We start from the raw sequence: 22533 nt of genomic DNA on the forward strand, positions 1-22533 counted from the left end.
GGCGGAAACGGTTGCCATGGCAGCGGCCGGGCACGCGGCTGGGCTGAGGGAAGATGGCGGTGACGGGTTGGCTGGAGAGTCTGCGGGCGGCAGAGAAGACGGCGCTGCTGCAGGACGGTAACTCGAGGCACCCCGCGAGCACCCTCGTCCTTTCCCCCAGCGTCCGGCCCTCCTCTCTGGCGCCTCCGGGAAGGGCCTCAGCCCAGGACGGCAGGGCTGGAAGGTCGCGGCCTCCCCCTAGGGCAGTTACCATTTGCAGATGAGGAAACTGAGGCCCAGAGAGATGAGGTGACTGGAACACACGTCTCTGGACACCCTAGTTTCCTGGACACCACCTCACTCCGCTCTGAGTTTTGTTACTAATAAATAATAATTCTTTTCACGTTCACTGTCATTTGCTCCTCACCGCTGTCCCGAGAGGTGGTTTTGACCCCATTTTACAGAAGAGGAAACTGAAATCCAGGATTTTAGATCGGCCCCAGCTCCCCGAGTCGGTCAGTGGTACAACTGAATCTTGACCTGGGATCCCATGAACCTCAGTCTGGAGGTTCTGTTGCTGAAAGCAGCCTGGTATCATAGAAAGGCAGGACACCTGGGCTCTAGTTAACGACTCTGCCCTTAATTTACCGTGGGCTTCCCAATCGGCCTCTTTACTTGTTTGAACCTCATTTTCCTCATCTGTAAAATGAGGTGGATGGATTACCTGTGTTGTCTCTGAGGTCCTTTCCAGCTGTAACGTTATCTTTGTAAGTGAACCTCTAAATGTTCCCTGGGTCTTTAGAGGAGACAAAGCAACCCCCTACCCCCACCTCGTGCTGGTCCTGGAAGAGGTGGGCATAGAGGTATGGATGGAGTTCTGACTTTCTTCCACCCTAGGACTGGCCAGTGCTTCAGGGTCCCTTCCTGGACTCACTTGGCAGCCAGAATGAATTCGGTCTGAATTCCTGTAGCTTTCAGGAAACCAGCAGGGACTGACATCCACAGGCAGAGGCCAGTGAAGAAACCTTGGAAATTGAAGTCAGCTGGTCATTTGCTCATTTATTCATGCAGTATTTAGGGATGCTTTTTACTGTGTGTCAGGTTGTGTGCTAGAGCAGATAGAAAGAAAAAGACACGTCCCAGGAGTTCACATAGTGGTCAGGAAAAAAATGTAAATAAACAAAAGCATGTGTGTTAAATAGAGGTTGGACTCTTCTATAAAATGCTATGAGAGCACAGAGGTGAAAATGATTATCTCTTTGAAGGAGGACCTGGCAGAAGAGGTGATGTTTATGGGTCCTAAAGGATGAATAGGTGTTTGCTAAGTGGAGAAGAGGGGATAGTTATTCCAGGAAGAGTGACTCACGTGTAAAGGCACAGAGGTGTGAAAGTATATGGCTGATTACTAGGGGCATAACAAAACATTTAGTGAGGCCAAAACATTCACCCAGTCATAATGTCTCCCTACACTGTGTAAGGTACTAGGTGCTAGGATGCAAGAGTGAATAAAAGGACGCTTTTCTCAAGCGATGAGGGGAAATGGTGGAAAATGAAGAGAGATTGCAGATAAATTGAGGTATGTTGTGATAGATCTCCTATGCCAAACCAAAGATTCTGAACATTATCTCATAGGACAGTGGGGTTTGTTTTTACTGTAAGAAGTACTTAACATAAATTTACCATTTTAGCCTTTTTTAAGTGTACAGTTTTGTGGCATTAAGTACATTCACATTGTTACGCCACCATCACCACCATCCATCTCCAAAACGTTTTCATCTTCAGCTGCAACTCTATACTCATTAAACACCAACTCCCCAGTCTCCTTATCCTCAGCCCCTAGTAGTCACCATTCTACTTTCTGTCTTTATGAATTTGATTACAGCAGGAACCTCATATAAGTGGAGTATACAATACTTGTTCTTTTGTGACTGGCTTATTTCACTTAGCATAATGTCTTCAAAGTTCATCCATGTTGTCGCATGTGGAAATGAGGAAATGTCGCATGTCGCTTGAGGAAATTTTGATTTCCTCCCTTTTTAAGGTCTGAATAACATTTTTCCATTGTATGTATATACCGTATTTTGTTTATCCACCAGTGTGTCGATGGACACTTGGGTTGCTTCCACTTTTTTTATTGTGAATAATTACTGCTGTGAACATGGGTGTACAAAATATTCTAGTCTCTGCTTTCACTTCCTTTGGTCAAAGGACAGTGTTTAAACAAATATTTCATCAGTCAGGACTTCGTTAAGTTTTTCTGTGAGTAGCATCACAAAACAACATTGTTAGTCCCCCCACCAAACCAAAATCAAAAGAAAGAAAACAAAAAAAGCCAAAGGTGTGTATATGCCTTGTCAAACCTCTTCTGTTGATTTATCCTCCTAATGTGTATGTGAGTGGGCGTAGGATGCTACTAACTTCCCACCAAGAATCACTTCTGTTGCTAATGAGAACCTAACACACTTCTTCATAAATAATTTATGTTCATTGTGGAAATAAGAAAAATAAACAAGTCACTGGTAATCCTACCATGCAGAGATAATCACAATTGACATTTCCATACAGAAACTTCCATATTTTTTCCATGCATACAAACTCATACTATATATATATTTTTTTAACATCTTTATTGGAGTATAATTGCTTTACAATGGTGTGTTAGTTTCTGCTTTACAACAAAATGAATCAGTTATACATATACATATGTTCCCGTATCTCTTACCTCTTGCGTCTCCCTCCCTCCCTCTCCCTCCCTATCCCACCCCTCCAGGCGATCACAAAGCATCGAGCTGATCTCCCTGTGCTATGCTGATCTCCCTGTGCTATGCGGCTGCTTCTCACTAGCTATCTACCTTACGTTTGGTAGTGTATGTATGTCCATGCCTCTCTCTCACTTTGTCACAGCTTACCCTTCCCCCTCCCCATATCCTCAAGTCCATTCTCTAGTAGGTCTGTGTCTTTATTCCTGTCTTACCCCTAGGCTCTTCATGACATTTTTTTCCCTTAAATTCCATATATATGTGTTAGCATACGGTATTTGTCTCTCTCTTTCTGACTTCACTCTGTATGACAGACTCTAGGTCTATCCACCTCATTACAAATAGCTCAATTTCATTTCTTTTTATGGCTGAGTAATATTCCATTGTATATATGTGCCATATCTTCTTTATCCATTCATCCGATGATGGACACTTAGGTTGTTTCCATCTCCGGGCTATTGTAAATAGAGCTGCAATGAACATTGTGGTACATGACTCTTTTTCAATTATGATTTTCTCAGGGTATATGCCCAGTAGTGGGATTGCTGGGTCATATGGTAGTTCTATTTGTAGTTTTTTAAGGAACCTCCATACTGTTCTCCACAGTGGCTGTATCAATTTACATTCCCACCAACAGTGCAAGAGGGTTCCCTTCTCCCCACAGCCTCTCCAGCATTTATTGTTTCTAGATTTTTTGATGATGGCCATTCTGACTGGTGTGAGATGATGTCTCATTGCAGTTTTCATTTGCATTTCTCTAATGATTACTGATGTTGAGCACTCTTTCATGTGTTTGTTGGCAGTCTGTATATCTTCTTTGGAGAAATGTCTGTTTAGGTCTTCTGCCCATTTTTGGATTGGGTTGTTTGTTTATTTGTTATTAAGCTGCATGAACTGCTTATAAGTTTTGGAGATTAATCCTTTGTCAGTTGCTTCATTTGCAAATATTTTCTCCCATTCTGAAGGTTGTCTTTTTGTCTTGTTTATGGTTTCCTTTGCTGTGCAAAAGCTTTTAAGTTTCATTAGGTCCCATTTGTTTATTTTTGTTTTTATTTCCATTTCTCTAGGAGGTGGGTCAAAAAGGGTCTTGCTGTGATTTATGTCATAGAGTGTCCTGCCTATGTTTTCCTCTAAGAGTTTGATAGTTTCTGGCCTTACATTTAGGTCTTTAATCCATTTTGAGCTTATTTTTGTGTATGGTGTTAGGGAGTGATCTAATCTCATCCTTTTACATGTACCTGTCCAGTTTTCCCAGCACCACTTATTGAAGAGGCTGTCCTTTCTCCACTGTACCTTCCTGCCTCCTTTATCAAAGATAAGGTGACCATATGTACGTGGGTTTATCTCTGGGCTTTCTATCCTGTTCCATTGATCTGTCTTTCTGTTTTTGTGCCAGTACCATACTGTCTTGATTACTGTAGCTTTGTAGTATAGTCTGAAGTCAGGGAGCCTGATTCCTCCAGCTCCGTTTTTCGTTCTCAAGATTGCTTTGGTTGTTCGGGGTCTTTTGTGTTTCCATACAAATTGTGAAATTTTTTGTTTTAGTTCTGTGAAAAATGCCAGTGGTAGTTTGATAGGGATTGCATTGAATCTGTAGATTGCTTAGGGTAGTAGAGTCATTTTCACAATATTGATTCTTCCAATCCAAGAACATGGTATATCTCTCCATCTATTTGTATCATCTTTAATTTCTTTCATCAGTGTCTTATAATTTTCTGCATACAGGTCTTTTGTCTCCTTAGGTAGGTTTATTCCTAGGTATTTTATTCTTTTTGTTACAATGGTAAATGGGAGTGTTTTCTTGATTTCACTTTCAGATTTTTCATCATTAGTGTATAGGAATGCCAGAGATTTCCATGCATTAATTTAGTATCCTGCTACTTTACCAGATTCATTGATTAGCTCTAGTAGTTTTCTGGTAGCATCATTAGGATTCTCTATGTATAGTATCATGTCATCTGCAAACAGTAACAGCTTTACTTCTTCTTTTCCGATTTGGATTCCTTTTATTTGCTTTTCTTCTCTGATTGCTGTGGCTAAAACTTCCAAAACTATGTTGAATAAGAGTGGTGAGAGTGGGCAACCTTGTCTTGTTCCTGAACTTAGTGGAAATGCTTTCAGTTTTCACCATTGAGGACGATGTTGGCTGTGGGTTTGTCATATATAGCCTTTATCATGTTGAGGAAAGTTCCCTCTATGCCTACTTTCTGCAAGGTTTTTATCATAAATGGGGGTTGAATTTTGTCAAAAGCTTTCTCTGCATCTATTGAGATGATGATATGGTTTTTCTCCTTCAGTTTGTTAATATGGTATATCACGTTGATTGATTTGCGTATATTGAAGAATCCTTGCATTCCTGAGATAAACCCCACTTGATCATGTTGTATGATCTGTTTAATGTGCTGTTGGATTCTGTTTACTAGTATTTTGTTGAGGATTTTTGCATCTATGTTCATCAGTGATATTGGCCTGTAGTTTTCTTTCTTTGTGACATGTTTGTCTGGTTTTGGTATCAGGGTGATGGTGGCCTCGTAGAATGAGTTTGGGAGTGTTCCTCACTCTGCTATATTTTGGAAGAGTTTGAGAAGGATAGGTGTTAGCTCTTCTCTAAATGTTTGATAAAATTCGCCTGTGAAGCCATCTGGTCCTGGGCTTTTGTTTGTTGGAAGATTTTTAAACACAGTCTCAATTTCAGTGCTTGTGATTGGTCTGTTCATATTTTCTATTTCTTCCTGATTCAGTCTTGGCAGGTTGTGCATTTCTAAGAATTTGTCCATTTCTTCCAGGTTGTCCATTTTATTGGCATAGAGTTGCTTGTAGTAATCTCTCATGATCTTTTGTATTTCTGCAGTGTCAGTTGTTACTTCTCCTTTTTCATTTCTAATTCTATTGATTTGAGTCTTCTCCCTTCTTTTCTTGATGAGTCTGGCTAATGGTTTATCAATTTTGTTTATCTTCTCAAAGAACTTTTAGTTTTTATTGATCTTTGCTATCGTTTCCTTCATTTCTTTTTCATTTATTTCTGATCTGATCTATATGATTTCTTTCTTTCTGCTAACTTTGGGGTTTTTTTGTTCTTCTTTCTCTAATTCCTTTAGGTGCAAGGTTAGGTTGTTTATTCGAGATGTTTCCTGTTTCTTAAGGTAGGATTGTATTGGTATAAACTTCCCTCTTAGAACTGCTTTTGCTGCATCCCATAGATTTTGGGTCTTCGTGTCTCCATTGTCATTTGTTTCTAGGTATTTTTTTATTTCCTCTTTGATTTCTTCAGTGATCACTTCGTTATTAAGTAGTGTATTGTTTAGCCTCCATGTGTTTGTATTTTTTACAGATTTTTTCCTGTAATTGATATCTAGTCTCATAGCGTTGTGGTCGGAAAAGATACTTGATACAATTTCAATTTTCTTAAATTTACCAAGGCTTGATTTGTGACCCACGATATCTATCCTGGAGAATGTTCCATGAGCACTAGAGAAAAATGTGTATTCTGTTGTTTTTGGATGGACTGTCCTATAAATATCAATTAAGTCCATCTTGTTTAATGTATCATTTAAAGCTTGTGTTTCCTTATTTATTTTCATTTTGGATTATCTGTCCATTGGTGAAAGTGGGGTGTTAAAGTCCCCTACTATGAATGTGTTACTGTCGATTTCCCCTTTTATGGCTGTTAGTATTTGCCTTATGTATTGAGGTGTTCCTATTATATTTTTTTCTTTCACCAAAATATCATAGTAATAAACTTAAAATTTTTTATATTCACATACATATGTACACATAGATTATGTACACATTCTATGTGTACATATGTACACATATGTACACATAGAATCTTGGGTACGGGAAGATATTCTAAGCACAACTTCTGGATAATAACCACAAAGGAAAAAACAGTTGACTATATAAAAATTAAACACTTGTTTGGGAAAACCCACCTTAAACAAAGTTAAAGGGCAATTAAAACAGAACATTTGCAACACATATGACACGTGCTTAATGTATACAAAGTTCAATCAGATTAGTAAGAAAAAGATGAATACCCAAATAAAATAGGCTAAGGCCTAAACAGGTAATTCACTAGAAACATGAACAATAAACCCTTGGAACATTGTTCATCCTTATAACCTTAAGGCCATACAGATATCCTAGTATGGTTATTACAGGATCAACTTTGGCCTCAAGTGAGCTTAAGCCTGGGCTGTCATTTCCTAGCTTTATGACCTTGGACAAGTTACATGACCTTTAATCCTCAGTTTTCCTTACTTGTGAAATACAAGTACTGGAGGCACATAGGATTATTTTGAGAATAAATGCAATAAAACATGTAAAGTGCCTGGCCCATAGTAAGCACTGCATCCTGCCTGCACTTAAGACTGGACTCCAGGGGAGAAGAGAGTCAGGCCAGATACCCTCAGCTACTCACAGGGAGCACCTTATACCCCACTCCTGACAGGACAACCTCTTATAGCTCTATGAGGCAAACAAATGAGTAAGGGTGGTGTAACCTAGGCGCCTACTGAGAGGCCCTGCAAATTTGGGGGTGAGTTTCCCCAGAATACAAATTCAGAATGACTCAAGGGAACTATGTCTCAGAGGAGTGAATGGACAGTGAAAAGGCTTGGTAGATAACAGTTGCAAGTTTTGGCTAGTGACTCCTTTAGCTGGTTAAGGGCCTTGGGGCTGTATTCATCAAGCATTCGTTAGGTACCTGTATACTGGGCATTGGTACTGTTATTAGTCTCACTGAGGAGCCTACCTATGTCTACTTACCTATCTGTAAAAATAGGGGAAATTATACAGTCACTTTTAAGAAAATGCTTAGTATTATATTACATACGTGGAAGAGCTGGTCTAAGAGACGCCATTGGGTTCTTCTGTGCTTTCAATAAAAGATGAAGCAATGTTCATTCATTCTCTCAATCAGTATTTAGGTGAGCTCCTAAAATATGCCAAATACTATACTAAGTGATAGGGAAACCATAGGTGGGGGGATAAAACCCCTCTTACCTTAGTAGAAGAGACAGGCAATAATCCAAAAATCACACAAATACATGTAAAAATCATACCAAGGTAAATGCTGTAAGGAGAACACACGGGGACTAACATCGTATGGATGTGTGATAGAGATGGCCTAGAGATGTACAGAAGAAGGCAGAGCGAGGGCACGGCTGGAGGGAGGCCTTGGTCGGGAAACCCAGTTCAGTATCCTGAGCACATGGGCTTGGTTTTAGGAACTGGGGAGAGAAAGATAAATATGATATCATTCTTGAAACAGATGCTTTTAAAAGTGTAGTATGTGATCAATGCTCCACTGTGGATATGAATAAAGCACCAGAGAGGCATAAACAAACAAGTGATGAATTTTGCCAAAGTGGTTAGGGGTGATAGTTTAGGAAGATTTCACAGTGGAAGTGACATTTGAGCTGGATTTTGAAGGGCAAGGAGGAGTTCAGCATTTGGGAAGAAGTTTGGAGCTATTGCTGTGGTAGAAGAATCAGCAGAGTAAAGACATGTTTAGAGAAAGCTTAGAAAGGAAGTGAGTCCCAGGACATGTCCTAGAGTAGTGGTGGGCAATGGTTGGCAAGGAGTTCGTGGGAGGCTCTGGGAAGGTTTTTTTTAACATGCCCAAGGCTGTTAGTGTTTCCCAGGTAGATCTCTTGACCTGCAAGGCCCAAGGCAAGAGGAGGCTCAGGGGTAAGGCACTCTCTGTTTTGTACCTAGGGAGAAGGAAGGTGCACTATTTGTTCCCAGATGGGAAGGAAATGGCCGAAGAATATGATGAGAAGACAAGTGAACTACTTGGTAAGTGACGGGGCCCCCAGTGGGCCCTTAGGAACACTTGGGGTGACCTAAGCACAGGTAAACACGCGTAGCTGAAGCTTCAGGGAGGATCCCAGCATCACATGTGGAAGCTCAGGGAGACTGAAGCCCTTGAGGCAAGATTGTTCCTGAAAATAATCTGAGGTCAGGGCTGGACACCAGAGATGGAATGGGCGTCCACTTGACCAGTAAACCTCACTTCACCCCCAGACAAATGAGAGAGTGAGTAATTCTTCTCAGGTGGGAATGGGCATGTAAAGAAACCGTTGGGAAAAAGCTTTACAGAGAAGGTGGAATTGGAAGTAAGCCTTGAAGGCTGAGTAGTGGTAAGGGCAGGATTTCCCTGCAGTTTTTTTTGTCTATTTTTTGGTTTGTTTTCTGAAGCCATATCAGAAACAAACAAGTATCAGAGGCGCAGCTTTTGACCTTGCCTCAGAAGTGACTCTATTAAATATGTCCCTCATTTTGGAGAAGGTCTGAATCAAAGGGAGTAGGAGGTAGAAACGGTGATTTTGCAGCATTGTCATTTTCATTCCTGCAGACCTTTTCCTCTAAGAATACGCTCATGAATAGGGGCCGTAGCACAGATTTCTGGGAATTATTCGATTTGTTCATTCTCTGTTCTCAGGTATGCACATCAGCATTAACCGACTTCCCAGAGCTAGGTGGCTGGTTCTTTGACCCAGGGCCTGAGGCTGTCAGCAGTGGGAGTTGGTCTCTTTATTAAATTTCACCTGAAATGCTAAGACCAATGATGGAATCATGGGCTGGGTTATTTTCTTGTCATTATTCTTGACTTTAATTTCTTCCTGGGCCTGATCGACAGGTAGTATTGGCGAGGGAATTTCTTTTTCCCTTTTTCTGACAGCTCATAAATGTCTAGAACTGACAACACGGATTACACTGGTTTGCATTCTCTTAGTCTCCAGTCTTAAAATATGTGTCCTGTGCATGTTCAGCCGCAGAGTGAAGTGTTGATCCCTTCTTATTATGAGCTGCTTGGGTTCCAGTCCCAATTGGTTTAGTCTGGTACTATTAAAAATCTTGATGTGTTTAGCATATGACACTGATTTGGTGGAAACCAGTACAGTAGTAATATCCTCACAAACCATTGTAATTTATAGCGCTCCCAGGGGGTGACAGCCTTGGAATGCCTAACAGGGGTGAGCTTATGAAAGCAGAGGTCACGTGGGCTGACCACCACTGTCACCAGGCCGGGGACTAGCGGCAGCTCTTCTCCCCCAGCCCCCAGCGTCACCTCTCTTCTCCACACAGAGCAAATAATACAGCTGTCGGGGCTGTGGCTGTAAAAACAAACAAACAAATAAAACCCAAGGCATCTTAGTTGTGCTTGGACATGAAATTAAAATGAGAAAAAGTCCAGGTCCCTTCATTTGTAGCATCCCACATGAACTTGTCATTTTCCCTCTTGGCAGGTGGAGAATAGACAGTGGCCTCCAAACTCCTTTTTCTTAAAAGTAGAAATGGAGGTTCATAGGAGAACGTTGTCTGACTAAAGTTTACCTAATGATAGCAATACCGTAACTTTTATTGGGCGCCATGCTAAGTGGTTTACACGAACCAACCACATTACAGCCCAGTGTGGTAGGTTACTGCTGTCTTCATTTAACAGTCGGGAAAAATGGAAGCTTCAAGAGGATAAGCACCTTGCTCAGAATCACACAGCTGGTTAGTTACAGAGCTAGGATTTAAGCCTAGGTCTATCTGATGAAGAACCCATGCTTTAATCCACAAGAACATCCTGTTGGGAGTTGAGGTCATTTAATCCTGTTTTCTTTTCTTACTAAATCTTGTTCTCCCCAGAATGACCCGGGTAGGGGCTGGAGGGAGCAGGACAGAGATGGGCGGCAAGGAACACCTCACTCAAACCACTGGGCCCTTTGAACAGCTGATCCTTTTCTTACCTGTCTCCAACCACCCCACCCTACCTCTGCCAGCTTGCAAAATACTGTTTGTTTTTCATTTTTAAGTATAAATAATCCCAGGACCTGAACTGACTTTCATTTGTGCATTCTTTGAAGCAAAATATGGATGGGGTTTTTGTGGGTGTAAATGGGAATAGTTTCCATTTTTTCAGCTAATTATACAAATTGGATAATTGGCCAAACTGGTTTTCTGTCCAAAAAACCCAGAAAGTAATTTACAGAGAGAATTACCGATAGTACATCTGTCTGGGTTGGAGCTCTTCCGGTCGGTGTTAATAAGCATAGTAGTGTCATAATTTTTTTCTGCCCTCTCAATGCTATTCATTCCCACCCCCCACAGTGAATGCTGTATGTGTATTCATAGAGGAAAAAACTGAAGGGCCCCATAACAATGATCGGAACATCAAACCAGCCCTAGAAGAACACAGCATGTCCAGGGGGGCAGAGGCTGAAGGGCAGGCCGTCCCCCAGCGATTACATTCGGATTACCGGCTTAATCTGCTTTGGTATTTGACCGCCAGCCTAACCACCCCAGGCTGCATTTGGAGGATATTGAGCACTTTCATCCCCAAGCACTTCACCGGCTTTATAAATGACCCACTCGATTCCCTTCAGCCTCCTCAGGGATGGGACGCGGCAGCTGTTTAATAGCCACATAGCAATGTTGCAGTGTTTTAGGGCAGAAAAGAAGAATCCTGCATCCAGTTTAAGCTGCAGGGAGTACTTAGGAAAGGGGAATGTAATTATCCACATTGGAAGTGGGCCAGGGCTTGGAGCTCTGGGGAAAGAAGCCTTTTAGGACCTCCACTTTCTAGCCCACCTGAAAGATGGGGCCTCCTTTCAGCAGTCTGGGACATCAGCCTGCTTCCTGCTGACTTAGGAAAAAGGCCCCAGGCGCTGCCTCCCTCATATATTCCCCATCAGACCCTTTACAGGGTCATTGAAAGTCTCCTTTCCAAGGACTGGCCCTGGCTCAGCCGGGAAGATATGACAGCGTCCCAGGGAGCTGCCTTGCACACACCAGTTTGGGTTTAACATATAATCAAATCAGAGTGACAGCAGGTGCAAACAGTCTTCTGTTGCCGCAGGAGCTGTCCTTGAGTTCAGGAACAAAGACAGGACAAGAAAGACAAGACAAAATGTATTTGCATGTGTGCATTCATGCCCACGTCCATGGGAGAAATAACAAGGACTTCACCGATTCATTTGTTGGATCTTATCTCACAAGGGAATGAATACGGAGGCTTTCTTCATACTCTAACAAAGAATTTAATTCCAAGGTGTTAAAAAAAAAAAAAAAAAGGCAGAACAGCCAAGGGTCCAAATTTCTGTGACCTGAGTGGCTTTCAAGGTCAGCAGTAAGGAAACCAGTAGTTGACTTTCCTCCTCCTTAGGGTACTCCTTGGGAAGGTTTCTGTTCCAAACCCAGTATTCCATGGATAAAAGAGTAGACAGGAAATCCTGGTATCGGAATTGCCTCTCCTGGCCACACTGGCATCGTGCCTCAGGACACATGACTTAACAGGGTCCATGATTACAGGACGCCTCACTTATCACGCCCCAGATAGTTAGGTTTTCATAACTTATCAACACATTTTCTAATAATTGAAGCTTTTCCTTTAAATGCTAAAATATAAAAAAGAAATAGAGCTTCATTTTTTTTAAGTGAACCTTTTAAAATATCATGTATGCTTATTGAATGTTTATAGAATACAAGTTAGCCTTTTACTAATGATTCAAATTCTGGTCTTGAAGTTAGGAGACCTGAATTTTAGCTGTGTTTTTTGCAAGTTAGTGTATCTTTCTGAGCCTTGGTAATTCTTCATACTCTCCCCTGAAGAGTGGTGGCAAGGGTTGAAGGAGAGCAGGCAGGGAAGAAGTGCTGCTTCCCCTTTGAAAAATACAGGTATTGGACTAGATGCTTTCTAAAGGAACCTCCACCTTTAAACTCTGTGATGACTGTGTTCTATTATATCGTGATTCTGTTAGGGTCTAAGGATGTTTGTTTGTCCTCACACCAAATGGTCCCACATCCTTTTTAGTTCTGTCGCTGCCCTTGATGTGAGCTGTCCCGTCATGCTGTTGTCAGTATGCCTGGGAAAAAATTAATTTCCTGCCTTATTCTACACATAGCATTTTATACATGTCTGAGAATCTGGGAGTGATCTTTCCTACAATAAAGAGTGAGATACATGGGTCTTGTCACAGGAAACCACCACTTAGAGGCATTTGTCGCTTCTGAATTTGTAACTGTGAACACTGCAACCCAGAAGGCTGGCTTCCAGTTAAGCAAAGTATTACATGAATAGATTTGGATATACTTCTGGTCACAGTCCATTCACTTAAGAGAGAAGAAGTATTTGTGAGAAAAAGAAAAAAGTTGCCTTTAAAGTATATTTCCAAGTTTTACCCTTCCTTATTTATTTGCATTGTAAACTTGGAAATGTGTTTCTAGGGAGAGTTTTTGGCCCTGAGACGTAATAAAATCACACTGCAGAAGGCACCAGACCTTATAAAAGCACATATTAAAGGGAAAATTCGAATTGTGCAGCATACTTTTGTGTTCAGCTTGTGTGCCTTACTTAGAGCAGTGAGGGTGTCTGGGTTTGGCACAGCTGCCCAGAAGGTCTCAAAGAAACCCATCCTGAGAATCACATTGCAGCTCTCACCACCCCGGCCCAGAAAAAGGAGCAACTGCGACAGGACGCCAGGCAGTTTCTGAGTTGTTTAGCTCCTCACAGCAGCTTCAGGAAGGCTGCTGGCCTGGAGCAACGCTGGGACTGCCACCTGGAAGACCCCCATTGCTGCGGGCAGGGAAGGAACAGAGGGGTCGCACTCGGGAAAGCCCCCTGTGGCCATGGGCGTGCTGACAGCAGTCACTGTGACAGGGCTGAGCAGGGTTCCTGAACATCCCAGCAGGGGCTTTCAGTTAGTGTCTACTGAATTAGTCTTTTCACTTAGAATTTCCATAAAGTATGTGGCTTAATTGAAAAAAAAAAATCTTATGCAAACATCTGGGTTGTAAAATAGAGATGATTATTTGCATTATAAAAGGATGATTCCACTCTACAAAAAATGTACATTAGATCTTTTATAAATAATGCATTTAAAATATGGTGTGTGCCTAAAATTTCCTGTAAATACAACTCTGGGACTTTTAAGCCATGTGCACCTGAGATGAGTGAATTTCTATATTTGGACTTTCTGAATCATGAGACAAAGCTGCCTGTCAGCTTTCACCCTCTTAATTCATTTTTCCTCTGCCCATTTTTAGAGGGAAAAGTGCATGTCACATTTTTGGGGATCCACATTTTCCCTGTTACTGGTAGCTACCCTTTTCCTAACATTCACATCTTCCCTTTGCATGAAGTCACACCTGGGGTTTTCTAAACTCCACTTGGTGCCTTTCAGAGCTTTGTTCTAATTCCTTTTGTCTGGGCACCCATGATATGGGCTTTACAAGTTGTCTAATATTGAAATACTCTCCTGAGATTTCAGAGGTTGTGAGGTCCCTGCTCAGATGGATAAAGCCAGTGTAAAAGCCTGTAGCTCCCACTTTTATCCTGTTCCAGTTACCTAATGTGATATTGATGATTCAGCAGAAAGAAGCAGAGTACCTTTCTTCCCTATAATCCCACTGCTTCCTTCTCTCCTCAGTGAGGAAGTGGCGTGTGAAGAGTGCCCTGGGCGCCTTGGGCCAGTGGCAGATTGAGGTGGGAGAGCCAGCACTCCCAGGAGCAGGGAGCCTGGGGCCTGAACTCATCACGGAAAGCAATTCCAATGTATGTCTGTCTGTCAGGTGTCTTGGGGAGGCTGGGGGAGTGGGCTGCTGGCCCTCGGGGGCAGGCGCCATGTCTTGTTCACCTCCTCATCTCCAGTGTACCCACCTGGACACAGTGCTCTAGAAATGTTTGCTTGAATGAGTACCCAAAGGGTTTTGGCTTAGTCATCCCAGGGCGAGGGCTCCAGGCCTAGAATGTCACAGCAATGGCAGTATCAGAGGGGAGCTGTAGGGAAGAGCTGAGGGTCTCCCATTGTGCCCCTTGATAGAGCTTTGTGGAGGGTGGAGCCATCCTTTCCCACCCCCCTCCAAGAATAGTCCTCAAGTTGGCTTTGCCTTCTGCAGCCCATCTTCATGCGCAAGGACACCAAGATGAGTTTCCAGTGGCGAATTCGAAACCTCCCGTACCCTAAGGATGTCTACAGTGTCTGTGTGGACCAGAAGGAGCGCTGTGTTGTCGTCAGAACAACGAACAAAAAGTAAGTGGCATGGTGGGCACCTGCCTGCTCGTGTATGAGCGAGGTGGGGGTGGGGTTTGACCTGAGGTTAGGGCTCAGATGGCTCCCCACCTCAGAGGGCAGAGAAGCCTGCTGTCCAGCTCTGAGGGAGGTAGGAGGGCTTCACTAAAGCCCTGTAGTAGGTGCTAAAAACTGACGGGCTTTCTCTCTGCAGGACCAGCTTGAATATTGTAATCAGTTCCACTGGGGCAGGGAAATTTGAACAATGAGTATCTGGCCCAGTACTTGGCACAGACTGGGGCTCAGTAAATATTTGTTGGATGAATGAGAGGTTGAGGGAATCACCCGGCCATTGCCTTGTGATCTTAAGTGGTTCTGCTGTAAGGTTATTGTGCCTTGACCTCTGGCTGGATCCAGTCCATGATGAACTTGGCCTGGTAACATCACTGTTAGAGCTGGCAGGGAGCCATGGCCTGGAAGGTGCACCTGTCTGAGGTGGCAGTTATCGAACTTTAAAGTACTGGTCTGGGAGCAGCAAACCTATCCCTCCCTGAACTGAGGGACAGTGAGCTGGTGCTTTGGCCTCTTGGAAGTCTCTTGCATGAAGTCTCTTGCATTATGTTTCAAAGGGGTTACTAGACTTCCTTTTGCTCCTCTTCTCATAGTCTGCTAGGGGAAGGCAAAATGTGGGGTTGAGGGGACAGAAGGTGACCAAAGTGGAGATCTAATCCTGGCAGGGCTGCTTCTGGGCTGATCATCTTGGAAATGCATTGATCTCGTTTGGGTTCCTGGAGCTCTGACTGATCACAGGAGAAGAGAAGAGCCCTGTGATGACTCGGTTGTGACCTGAGTCGGGGATTGCAGAATAGGACCAACTCCCATGAAATAGATTTGGGGCATTGAGATGGGAGGCTTTATGGGTTACTGGTCCACAGACTGAAGCCACCCAACATGTCTCATGGGGTGCTAAGCTTAGGCCAGAGGTGTCCCCATCCATCCACTGGTTTACAAGCAGTAAGGAGGACCCAGCTATTTGTCCATCTTCTCAGGTGGTGTGGTGCCAGCCTCCCGTCCCATCTCCCTCAAGGTCCGTGCCTCCCAGGCTCCCCTGGTGCAGCCCTGGGTTCTGCCCTCCTCTATGACCCCCACACTCTCTCACTTTGGCAGGGTTAAGTGGTGGGGAAGGGGTAGAGATGAATTAATTTCAGGATTATTGCTGTACACGCAGCCAGCAGCCCCTGAAGTGGGCCTTGTCTATAAATACAAAGTCATAATAATAAGGATTTGCATTTATAAAGCACTTTGAAGCCCTCAGATAAAAGGCAGTTTATTCCTGTTATTGTTCTCATCATTAACAGGAGTCAGTGCCTAAAGTGGAATTTAGCAATTTCAGACAACAGAGAAATTGCCTTTAGGAAAACAAACTCCGTGCTTCAGCAAACATTCCCTGGCGTAAGAGGCCCTGGGCCCAAATTAGGAACAAAAGTGCTTCTGATAGCACTTGAATCTGCAGCCCAGCAGTTTGTGCAGCTGGCTGCTGCCTCCCTTTTGTCCCCCAGAGGTCACTGTCGAATACAGATACCCAGCAGAAATGTGATTACCAGGGAGTGAGAAAAGAGAGGCTAGCTAGCTCACCAAAAATTCATCTGCAGGGAGATCCTCTGGGTCCCATCTCCTGTGCGTATTCAGCCATAGGTGGCGCTCTTGGCCAGGCGCTCCGTGGCCAGAGGCCCACTCCGGCGCCCAAGGCAGGGGGAGACATTTTTGAATTGATGGGTGAGGCCAGATGGGATGGGAGTAGTGCCCCAGAGTGAGCAGGGCCGGGATTGGATTCCCAAAGAGGGGAGAGGAGTATGTGAGTGCCCACTTCAGAGCCTACAATGAGATCTCAGGTTCAGCGGCCCAGCCTGGCTCAGCACAGCCTTCCTCAGGATCCTCTGCTGGGAGGAAGGTGAGAGAGGCTGCTAAACCCCTAACAGGCTCTTCTGAGCCTAGTGGCATTTTTATCTTCTCCCTGGAGTAGAAGATGTCCTATACCTTTACTACCCCGAAATATACAGAACTCAATAGCTATTCCTTTGAGCAGTGTTTAGCTTTTTCAAGATACTTTAAAAATCTGTTTTCTGATCATCACATCATCCAGTGGTGGACAGGGTATGTATTTTTATTCTTGTGCTATATATGAATGATTATCTATAAAGTCAGCATGATGAACTGACTTACTGAAGGGATAGTTAGTGATGGTTTCAGTGCCCAGGCCTCTTCAGTTTCCATCACACTGTGGCTTTTCTGATTTGACTTCCTTCACCTGGAGGTTCCATGCCTGCCCCGGTTCTGATATTCTGGATTATGGTTACCAGTAAAAGCCAGAGTTCCTTTGTCTATACCTGCCTTGTCTCTGAATAACTGGGTTGGCCATTTCTCTTGAAGGAATTGATTCCAGTGTATTATGTCCTTGGCCCCAGGTAATAGCAAGGGATGAATCAGGGAAGGAAGAAAGTGCTTTCCCAGGATCCCATTGTGGCACCATCTATTCCCAGTAAGAGTGTTTGTGCAGAAAGAAGGTTCCTAGCCTCAGCCTAGAAGCTGGCAGCTATAAGTTGAATGAGCTAGGATGTGGAGTAGGAAGATGTCCGCTTGAATCTGGCCTCTGCCACGTATTACCCATAGCATTTGGGGCAAGGGTTCCTCATATATCATAGGAGAATACTCATACGTACGTCACAGACTGTTTGGGGAATTATGAAATCGTATATGTACAAACACTCAGCCCCATGCCTGGCCTGAAGCAGGCCCTCAACAATTCTTTGAAAATTAGAACCTGAGGAGAGCTTGGCTGATTTGACATTGGTAATACTAACACTGTGGGAGTGTTAATAGGCATCTCTAGAAAAGAGGATTCTGTGGCCAGATAACTTTAGGAAACTCACTTTGGTAGGACTTCTGAGTGCCTTTAGTATGTGAATGTGTGCTGTGACTCTCTACGAGGGGCTCCTGTAGGCAGGGGTGATCAGTTAGCCTGGAGTGTTGATGTTTAAGAAAGAAGGGGAGATTTGCCGACTGATTAAGGGACGGACTGGCTAGAGGCTTCTCTGGACCACTCTGGCCAAGCCTGTGTGCAGGTGTGCAGAGCACCCACTGGAGGTGTGTGGGGCGTGGCCCATGTGACTCCACAGCCATCCTGCTTCTACTTTCAGCCTCCTCCAGAGTCTCTCTCTAAAGGCCTGGCTTCTTGTGCCCTTTCTCGGTGCACTAAAAGGGAGAATGGGTTGGGAAAGGACTGGGAATTGGGAAGGGGAGACAGCAGAGAGAAAGTGATAGGGTGCAGTGGATCATTTCTGAAATAGCCAAAGTGAAGGAGCTGTCCTTTTGGCAGAGTTTGAGAGAGGTACAGAGTTGGCCTGTTCCAGTCCCTTTGACAGCAACTTAAAGTTCATCTAGGGCAGCTCCTTTATTTTTAGAAAGGAATTTGGAGGAAGAAACTGAGGCCCAGAAGTTAAGTGGCCTGTCCAGAGTCACAGGACAGGGCCAGGGAGTCCTCCTGAGAGCCTTTGCTTCCACATACATCTTTTGGACACTTTTACATTCAGAAAGGAAGCCCACTCTGTGTTAGAGGGAGTGTCCAGGAGACCTGCAGGGTGGCAGGGTTCTGGGGGTGACCACCCCCCATATCTGCCCCACCCTTGGACAGACGCAGGGAACCTAGACTAGGTGGTCTGTTACTCTGAGGTGGGAATGTAGAGCGATGGCGGGGGGGTCAGGAGATTGGGGGGATTATCACTGTAATAAGGGTATCTCCCTTTACCAGTTTTATGACTTGGGCAAGATACCTAACTTTCCTGTGCCTCAGTTTACTCTTCTGTAAAAGAGGATAACAGAAGCAACCAACCTGAGAGGGCTGTTTTGAGGATTCAGTGTATGTTGAACACGGCCTGGCACAGATTTAGCATTCATAAATGTCACCTTTCACTGTGTGGCTGAGACCAAGGACAGTGAAGGCAGGTGAGAATGGGGGTTGTTGTGCATCAGCGAAAAGTCCAGGAACCACCACACTATAAAGGCTTAGCTTTCAGCAGAAACACAGGGTCTCCTCGTTCAGCGATATGGCCTGTTTCTTCTTCGTCCTTAAATCCCCAGCTCATAGTTCAAGGTCTGGGACACAGCTGACGCCTAAGAAATGGTTGCTGCCTACCTAGGGCTGCCTGAGGCTGCGCATTTGGACTTTTCCAGAAGCACAGTGGGTCCCTCTCCAGTCCAGGTGCTGGTGAGAAAGTGAAGCATGGTTCTTCTCAGGGCAAACCCCAAGGCCAGGGTTGGAGATAAGGGAGTGTGGGCTGCTCCCTGAGGAGAGAAAGCAGATGCCCCATACTCCCTTGAAGACTGCCCATCAGAAGCCCCTGAGGAAAATGGTTTAACCTCAGCCAATAAACTAAATCCATTAGAATACTCATAACAGAGCTGAGCCTCCAGACCTACTCTGCCTCCATCCCCCCACCTCGTGAGAGGTGATGGGAGTAGAACAGGGAAGCTGGGGTAAGTCATGCAACTCAAGTTCCCTTTGATCTTGTCATTGCTGTTGAGACCAAGCCCTGGGACTCTTTCTCCAGTCCTACTACCCCGCCTGGGGAATGTGCCTTGACGGTGCCCCTCTGAGAGTACACGGGTGTGTCCCTGTCCCCCCTCCCCAGCACACAGCCAGGTAGGCAGAAAGGATGTCCCCACGTTCTGTGCAGCAAGGGCTTACACAGGCCCCCTGGGTTCGGCTGAGCTGTGTGTGCCCGGCTGCTTCTCTCCCGGTTCTGCTTCTTGTGTATATTTGCAGGGAAGATGTTAACACTTCCTAACAAGCCTTTGTGTTCATCTAATCTCTGCTGTTTAACCTTTGACTCCCTCCCTATTATCAGTGTCTGCCACCTTTGCTGGCCAGACCAGAGGCCCCAGAAAGAGCCCTCAGCCTGGTCTGGCTAGGAAGAGGATGAAGCCGACATTCCACCCCGGTTTGTAGGCAGATGGATCACCTTTCCCTGGGGCAGAGTTTGGAAAATAAAGCAAACTTGTGGTGCCATTAGGATCCCCCAGCCCCCACTCCTTTTGAACTGTCAGCCTTTAAGTAAACATTCTTTTCCTGCCACGGGTCCCAGCACCTTGGCGGGGAGTGAGGAACCTGGAGGATAGGGGCCCTGAGAGCCTTCACTAAACTGAGGGATTTGGGCAGGGAGAGCAGGGCAGAAGTGCTTGCATTGATGTCAACTCTCCTGAGTCCCCAGGGCATCAGGGCTTTTGAAGTGGACTGGGGGTACCTGCCACAACGACCAGGCCCCTCTGACATATTAAAAGCCCTGTCCTCTCCAGGCCCCTCACTTGAGTTTGTCTGTACCTGTCTGCAGCGTTTCCCTGCCCAGCCACATACCCTTGCAGCAGCAGTGATGCCATGCCCAGGTGATAGGTCTGGTAGCCACTGGCCAGAGCCTAGGTCATACTTCCACCAAGGAAAATGCCAAACAGTCCCACTGCTAGAGGTGAGGAGGCCACTGCTTGTGCTCCAGTGTAATAAGCACCAGACCAGGATCAGGGGACTTTAATCCTGACTCTACTGACAACTGGCTGTGAAGCCAGGTGAGATATTCACCTCTCTGAGCCCGAGTTTCCTCTTTGGCAGAGGAGGTCAAATTACAGACATTATGGGTTGGATGTTGCTATCTGGGTTTGTTTTGTTTTGTTTTTTTAGTTTTTTGGCTGTGCCGCGCGGCATGTGGGATCTTAGTCTCCTGACCAGGGATCAAACCCTTGCCCCCTGTAGCGGAAGCGAGCAGTATAACCACTGGACTGCCAGGGAAGTCCCAGGGTTGTTTTGTTTTTCTACTAAAAGGGGTCATTAATCTCTGGACTGTCACCTGCCAATGAGGGAGACCGAGTGTGGTATGTGAAAATGGAGGAGTAGGGTCTCAGGGCCAGCAAAGTAGTCCAGAGCCCCAGAGATCCAGCTTCCTTGATGAGTCACATGGCTTGTTCTCTTAGGGATATTTCTCCTTGTGGATGTACTCCCCTCTCTGGCCTACAAGTAGAGTCAGGCTAACAAGGCCTTCAAAGACCCCCAAAGGAGGAAAAGGTAGCTGAGGTCCTCAGTAAAGTGCCATGTAAGTGCCAACTGTCAGTCCCTAGCTTTCAAGGACAGCCCTAGATTTCCTTATTCTGTTTCTTGTTAGCACACATATCCCATTTTCTTCGGGTGCTGAGGAGGTAGGGCTCGCCTGAGCCAATTGTGTATTCCAGGAGGCTTCTTCCACGTGTCTTTGGGAGGACTGAGCTTGAAGTATGAGTCAGTCTGACCCCTGGTCTAATCAAGGAATTATGACTGGCCCTGTTCCATTGCTGGACTGGCCATAAGGCCTTTTCTTTTTCTTCCAGGACCACTAAGCTCTAAAGTACTGGTGTTCTAACTGGCTTCCCTTCTTCCTCTTTGGCTGTGTGGGGAGAATTGTATAGAAGTTTGGCGTCAGAGGGCCTGATGCCCAGCTGTTGGGGTCACTTTGTTGGGTGTTCTCATGGCCTCTTCTTGTCCCCACAGGTACTACAAGAAGTTCTCAATACCTGACCTAGACAGGTATCAGCTACCTCTGGATGATTCCTCGCTGAGCTTCGCTCATGCCAACTGCACCCTCATCATCTCCGTAAGAGTCATTCAGACTTCTTGGCCACTATGTCAGGGAAAGGCTCCTTCTTCCCCTGCCCAGTTCCCATCCTACTGGAGTCCTCAGTTCCAGCCCCAGCTACTCCTGGGGTGTGCTTGCTAGAGAACAGGCCTGTCTGCCTCAGCATGGTGTGAGCCGGTGAGGGCTCAGGAGGAGGCTGATTTTAAAATCATAGCTGAAAGAGGATAGAGGGTGATGGGGAGGGGTAGAATCCACAGAACTGGGGTTCTAGATGGTCCAAAGGCCTACCCAGCCGTGTGACCTTCAGCAAGTCATTCAACCTTGTAGGCCTCAATTTCTTCATCTTTGAATAAAGGGGGTAGAAGGGGGAGAGAGAGAGGGGGAGAAGGAGAGGGAGGGAGAGGGAGGAAGAGGGAGAAGGAGAGGGAGGGAGGGAGAAAGGGGGAGGGAGAGAGGGAGGGAGAAGGAGAGGGAGGGAGAGGGAGAAAGAGGGAGAAGGAGAGGGAGGGAGAGGGAGAAAGAGGGAGAAGGAGAGGGAGGGAGGGGGAGGGAGAGGGGGGAGAGAGGGAGGGAGAAAGGGAGGGAGAAGGAGAGGGAGGGAGAGGGAGAAAGAGGGAGGGAGAGGGAGGGAGGGAGAGGGAGGGAGGGGGAGGGGGAGAGAGTGTGTGTGCGCGTGTGCGTAGAGAGGGGTGATGTGACTGAATCATGTCCTCTCCTTGGCTCCATCCACAGTACCAGAAGCCAAAGGAGGTCCTAGTAGCTGAGTCAAACCTGCAGAAGGAGCTGAAGAAGGTAAAGACAGCACACAGCAGTGACGGGGACTGCAAGACTCAGTAGCGGACCCCTGAGGCCTGCACTTCCAGCGCTGAGTGTGGGTGAGGCTCTTCCTGTAGAGGCCTCTGAGACGTCAAGCCTTGGGCCTTTCCGGCACAGGGGCAGCCTCTTTTCTCCCAGGAGCTGTCCAGGCTCTGTAAGAACTGGGCCTCAGGGCACCCCTAGCCCCTGAGTCGTGGTCTTCTCTCCTGAGTAAAATAATTCTGAGTCACTGTGGGTGCACTGCCCTCTTGTCCACCTCTGATGCTTCTGCCCCCAGGGAGGGTGCTGGTGATGACATTTCCTTCTCCTCTAGCCTAGGGACCT

The 22533-nt window shown here is 45.5% G+C and overlaps 1 protein-coding gene across 1 annotated transcript; it reads left to right on the plus strand.

Moving 5' to 3' along the window:
* Window positions 1-21: 21 nt before the first annotated feature.
* DPCD (deleted in primary ciliary dyskinesia homolog (mouse)) lies at window positions 22-22453 on the plus strand. Its single transcript, XM_032608686.1, has 6 exons — window positions 22-117; window positions 8457-8537; window positions 14159-14283; window positions 14628-14761; window positions 21309-21411; window positions 22126-22453. The coding sequence occupies exons 1-6, from the start codon at window positions 54-56 to the stop codon at window positions 22228-22230; spliced, it is 612 nt and encodes a 203-aa protein (XP_032464577.1). The 5' UTR covers window positions 22-53; the 3' UTR covers window positions 22231-22453.
* The last annotated feature ends 80 nt before the right edge of the window (window positions 22454-22533 follow it).

The sequence above is a fragment of the Phocoena sinus genome, chromosome 16 (assembly GCF_008692025.1).
Source record: "Phocoena sinus isolate mPhoSin1 chromosome 16, mPhoSin1.pri, whole genome shotgun sequence".
Classification (NCBI taxonomy): Eukaryota; Metazoa; Chordata; class Mammalia; order Artiodactyla; family Phocoenidae; genus Phocoena; species Phocoena sinus.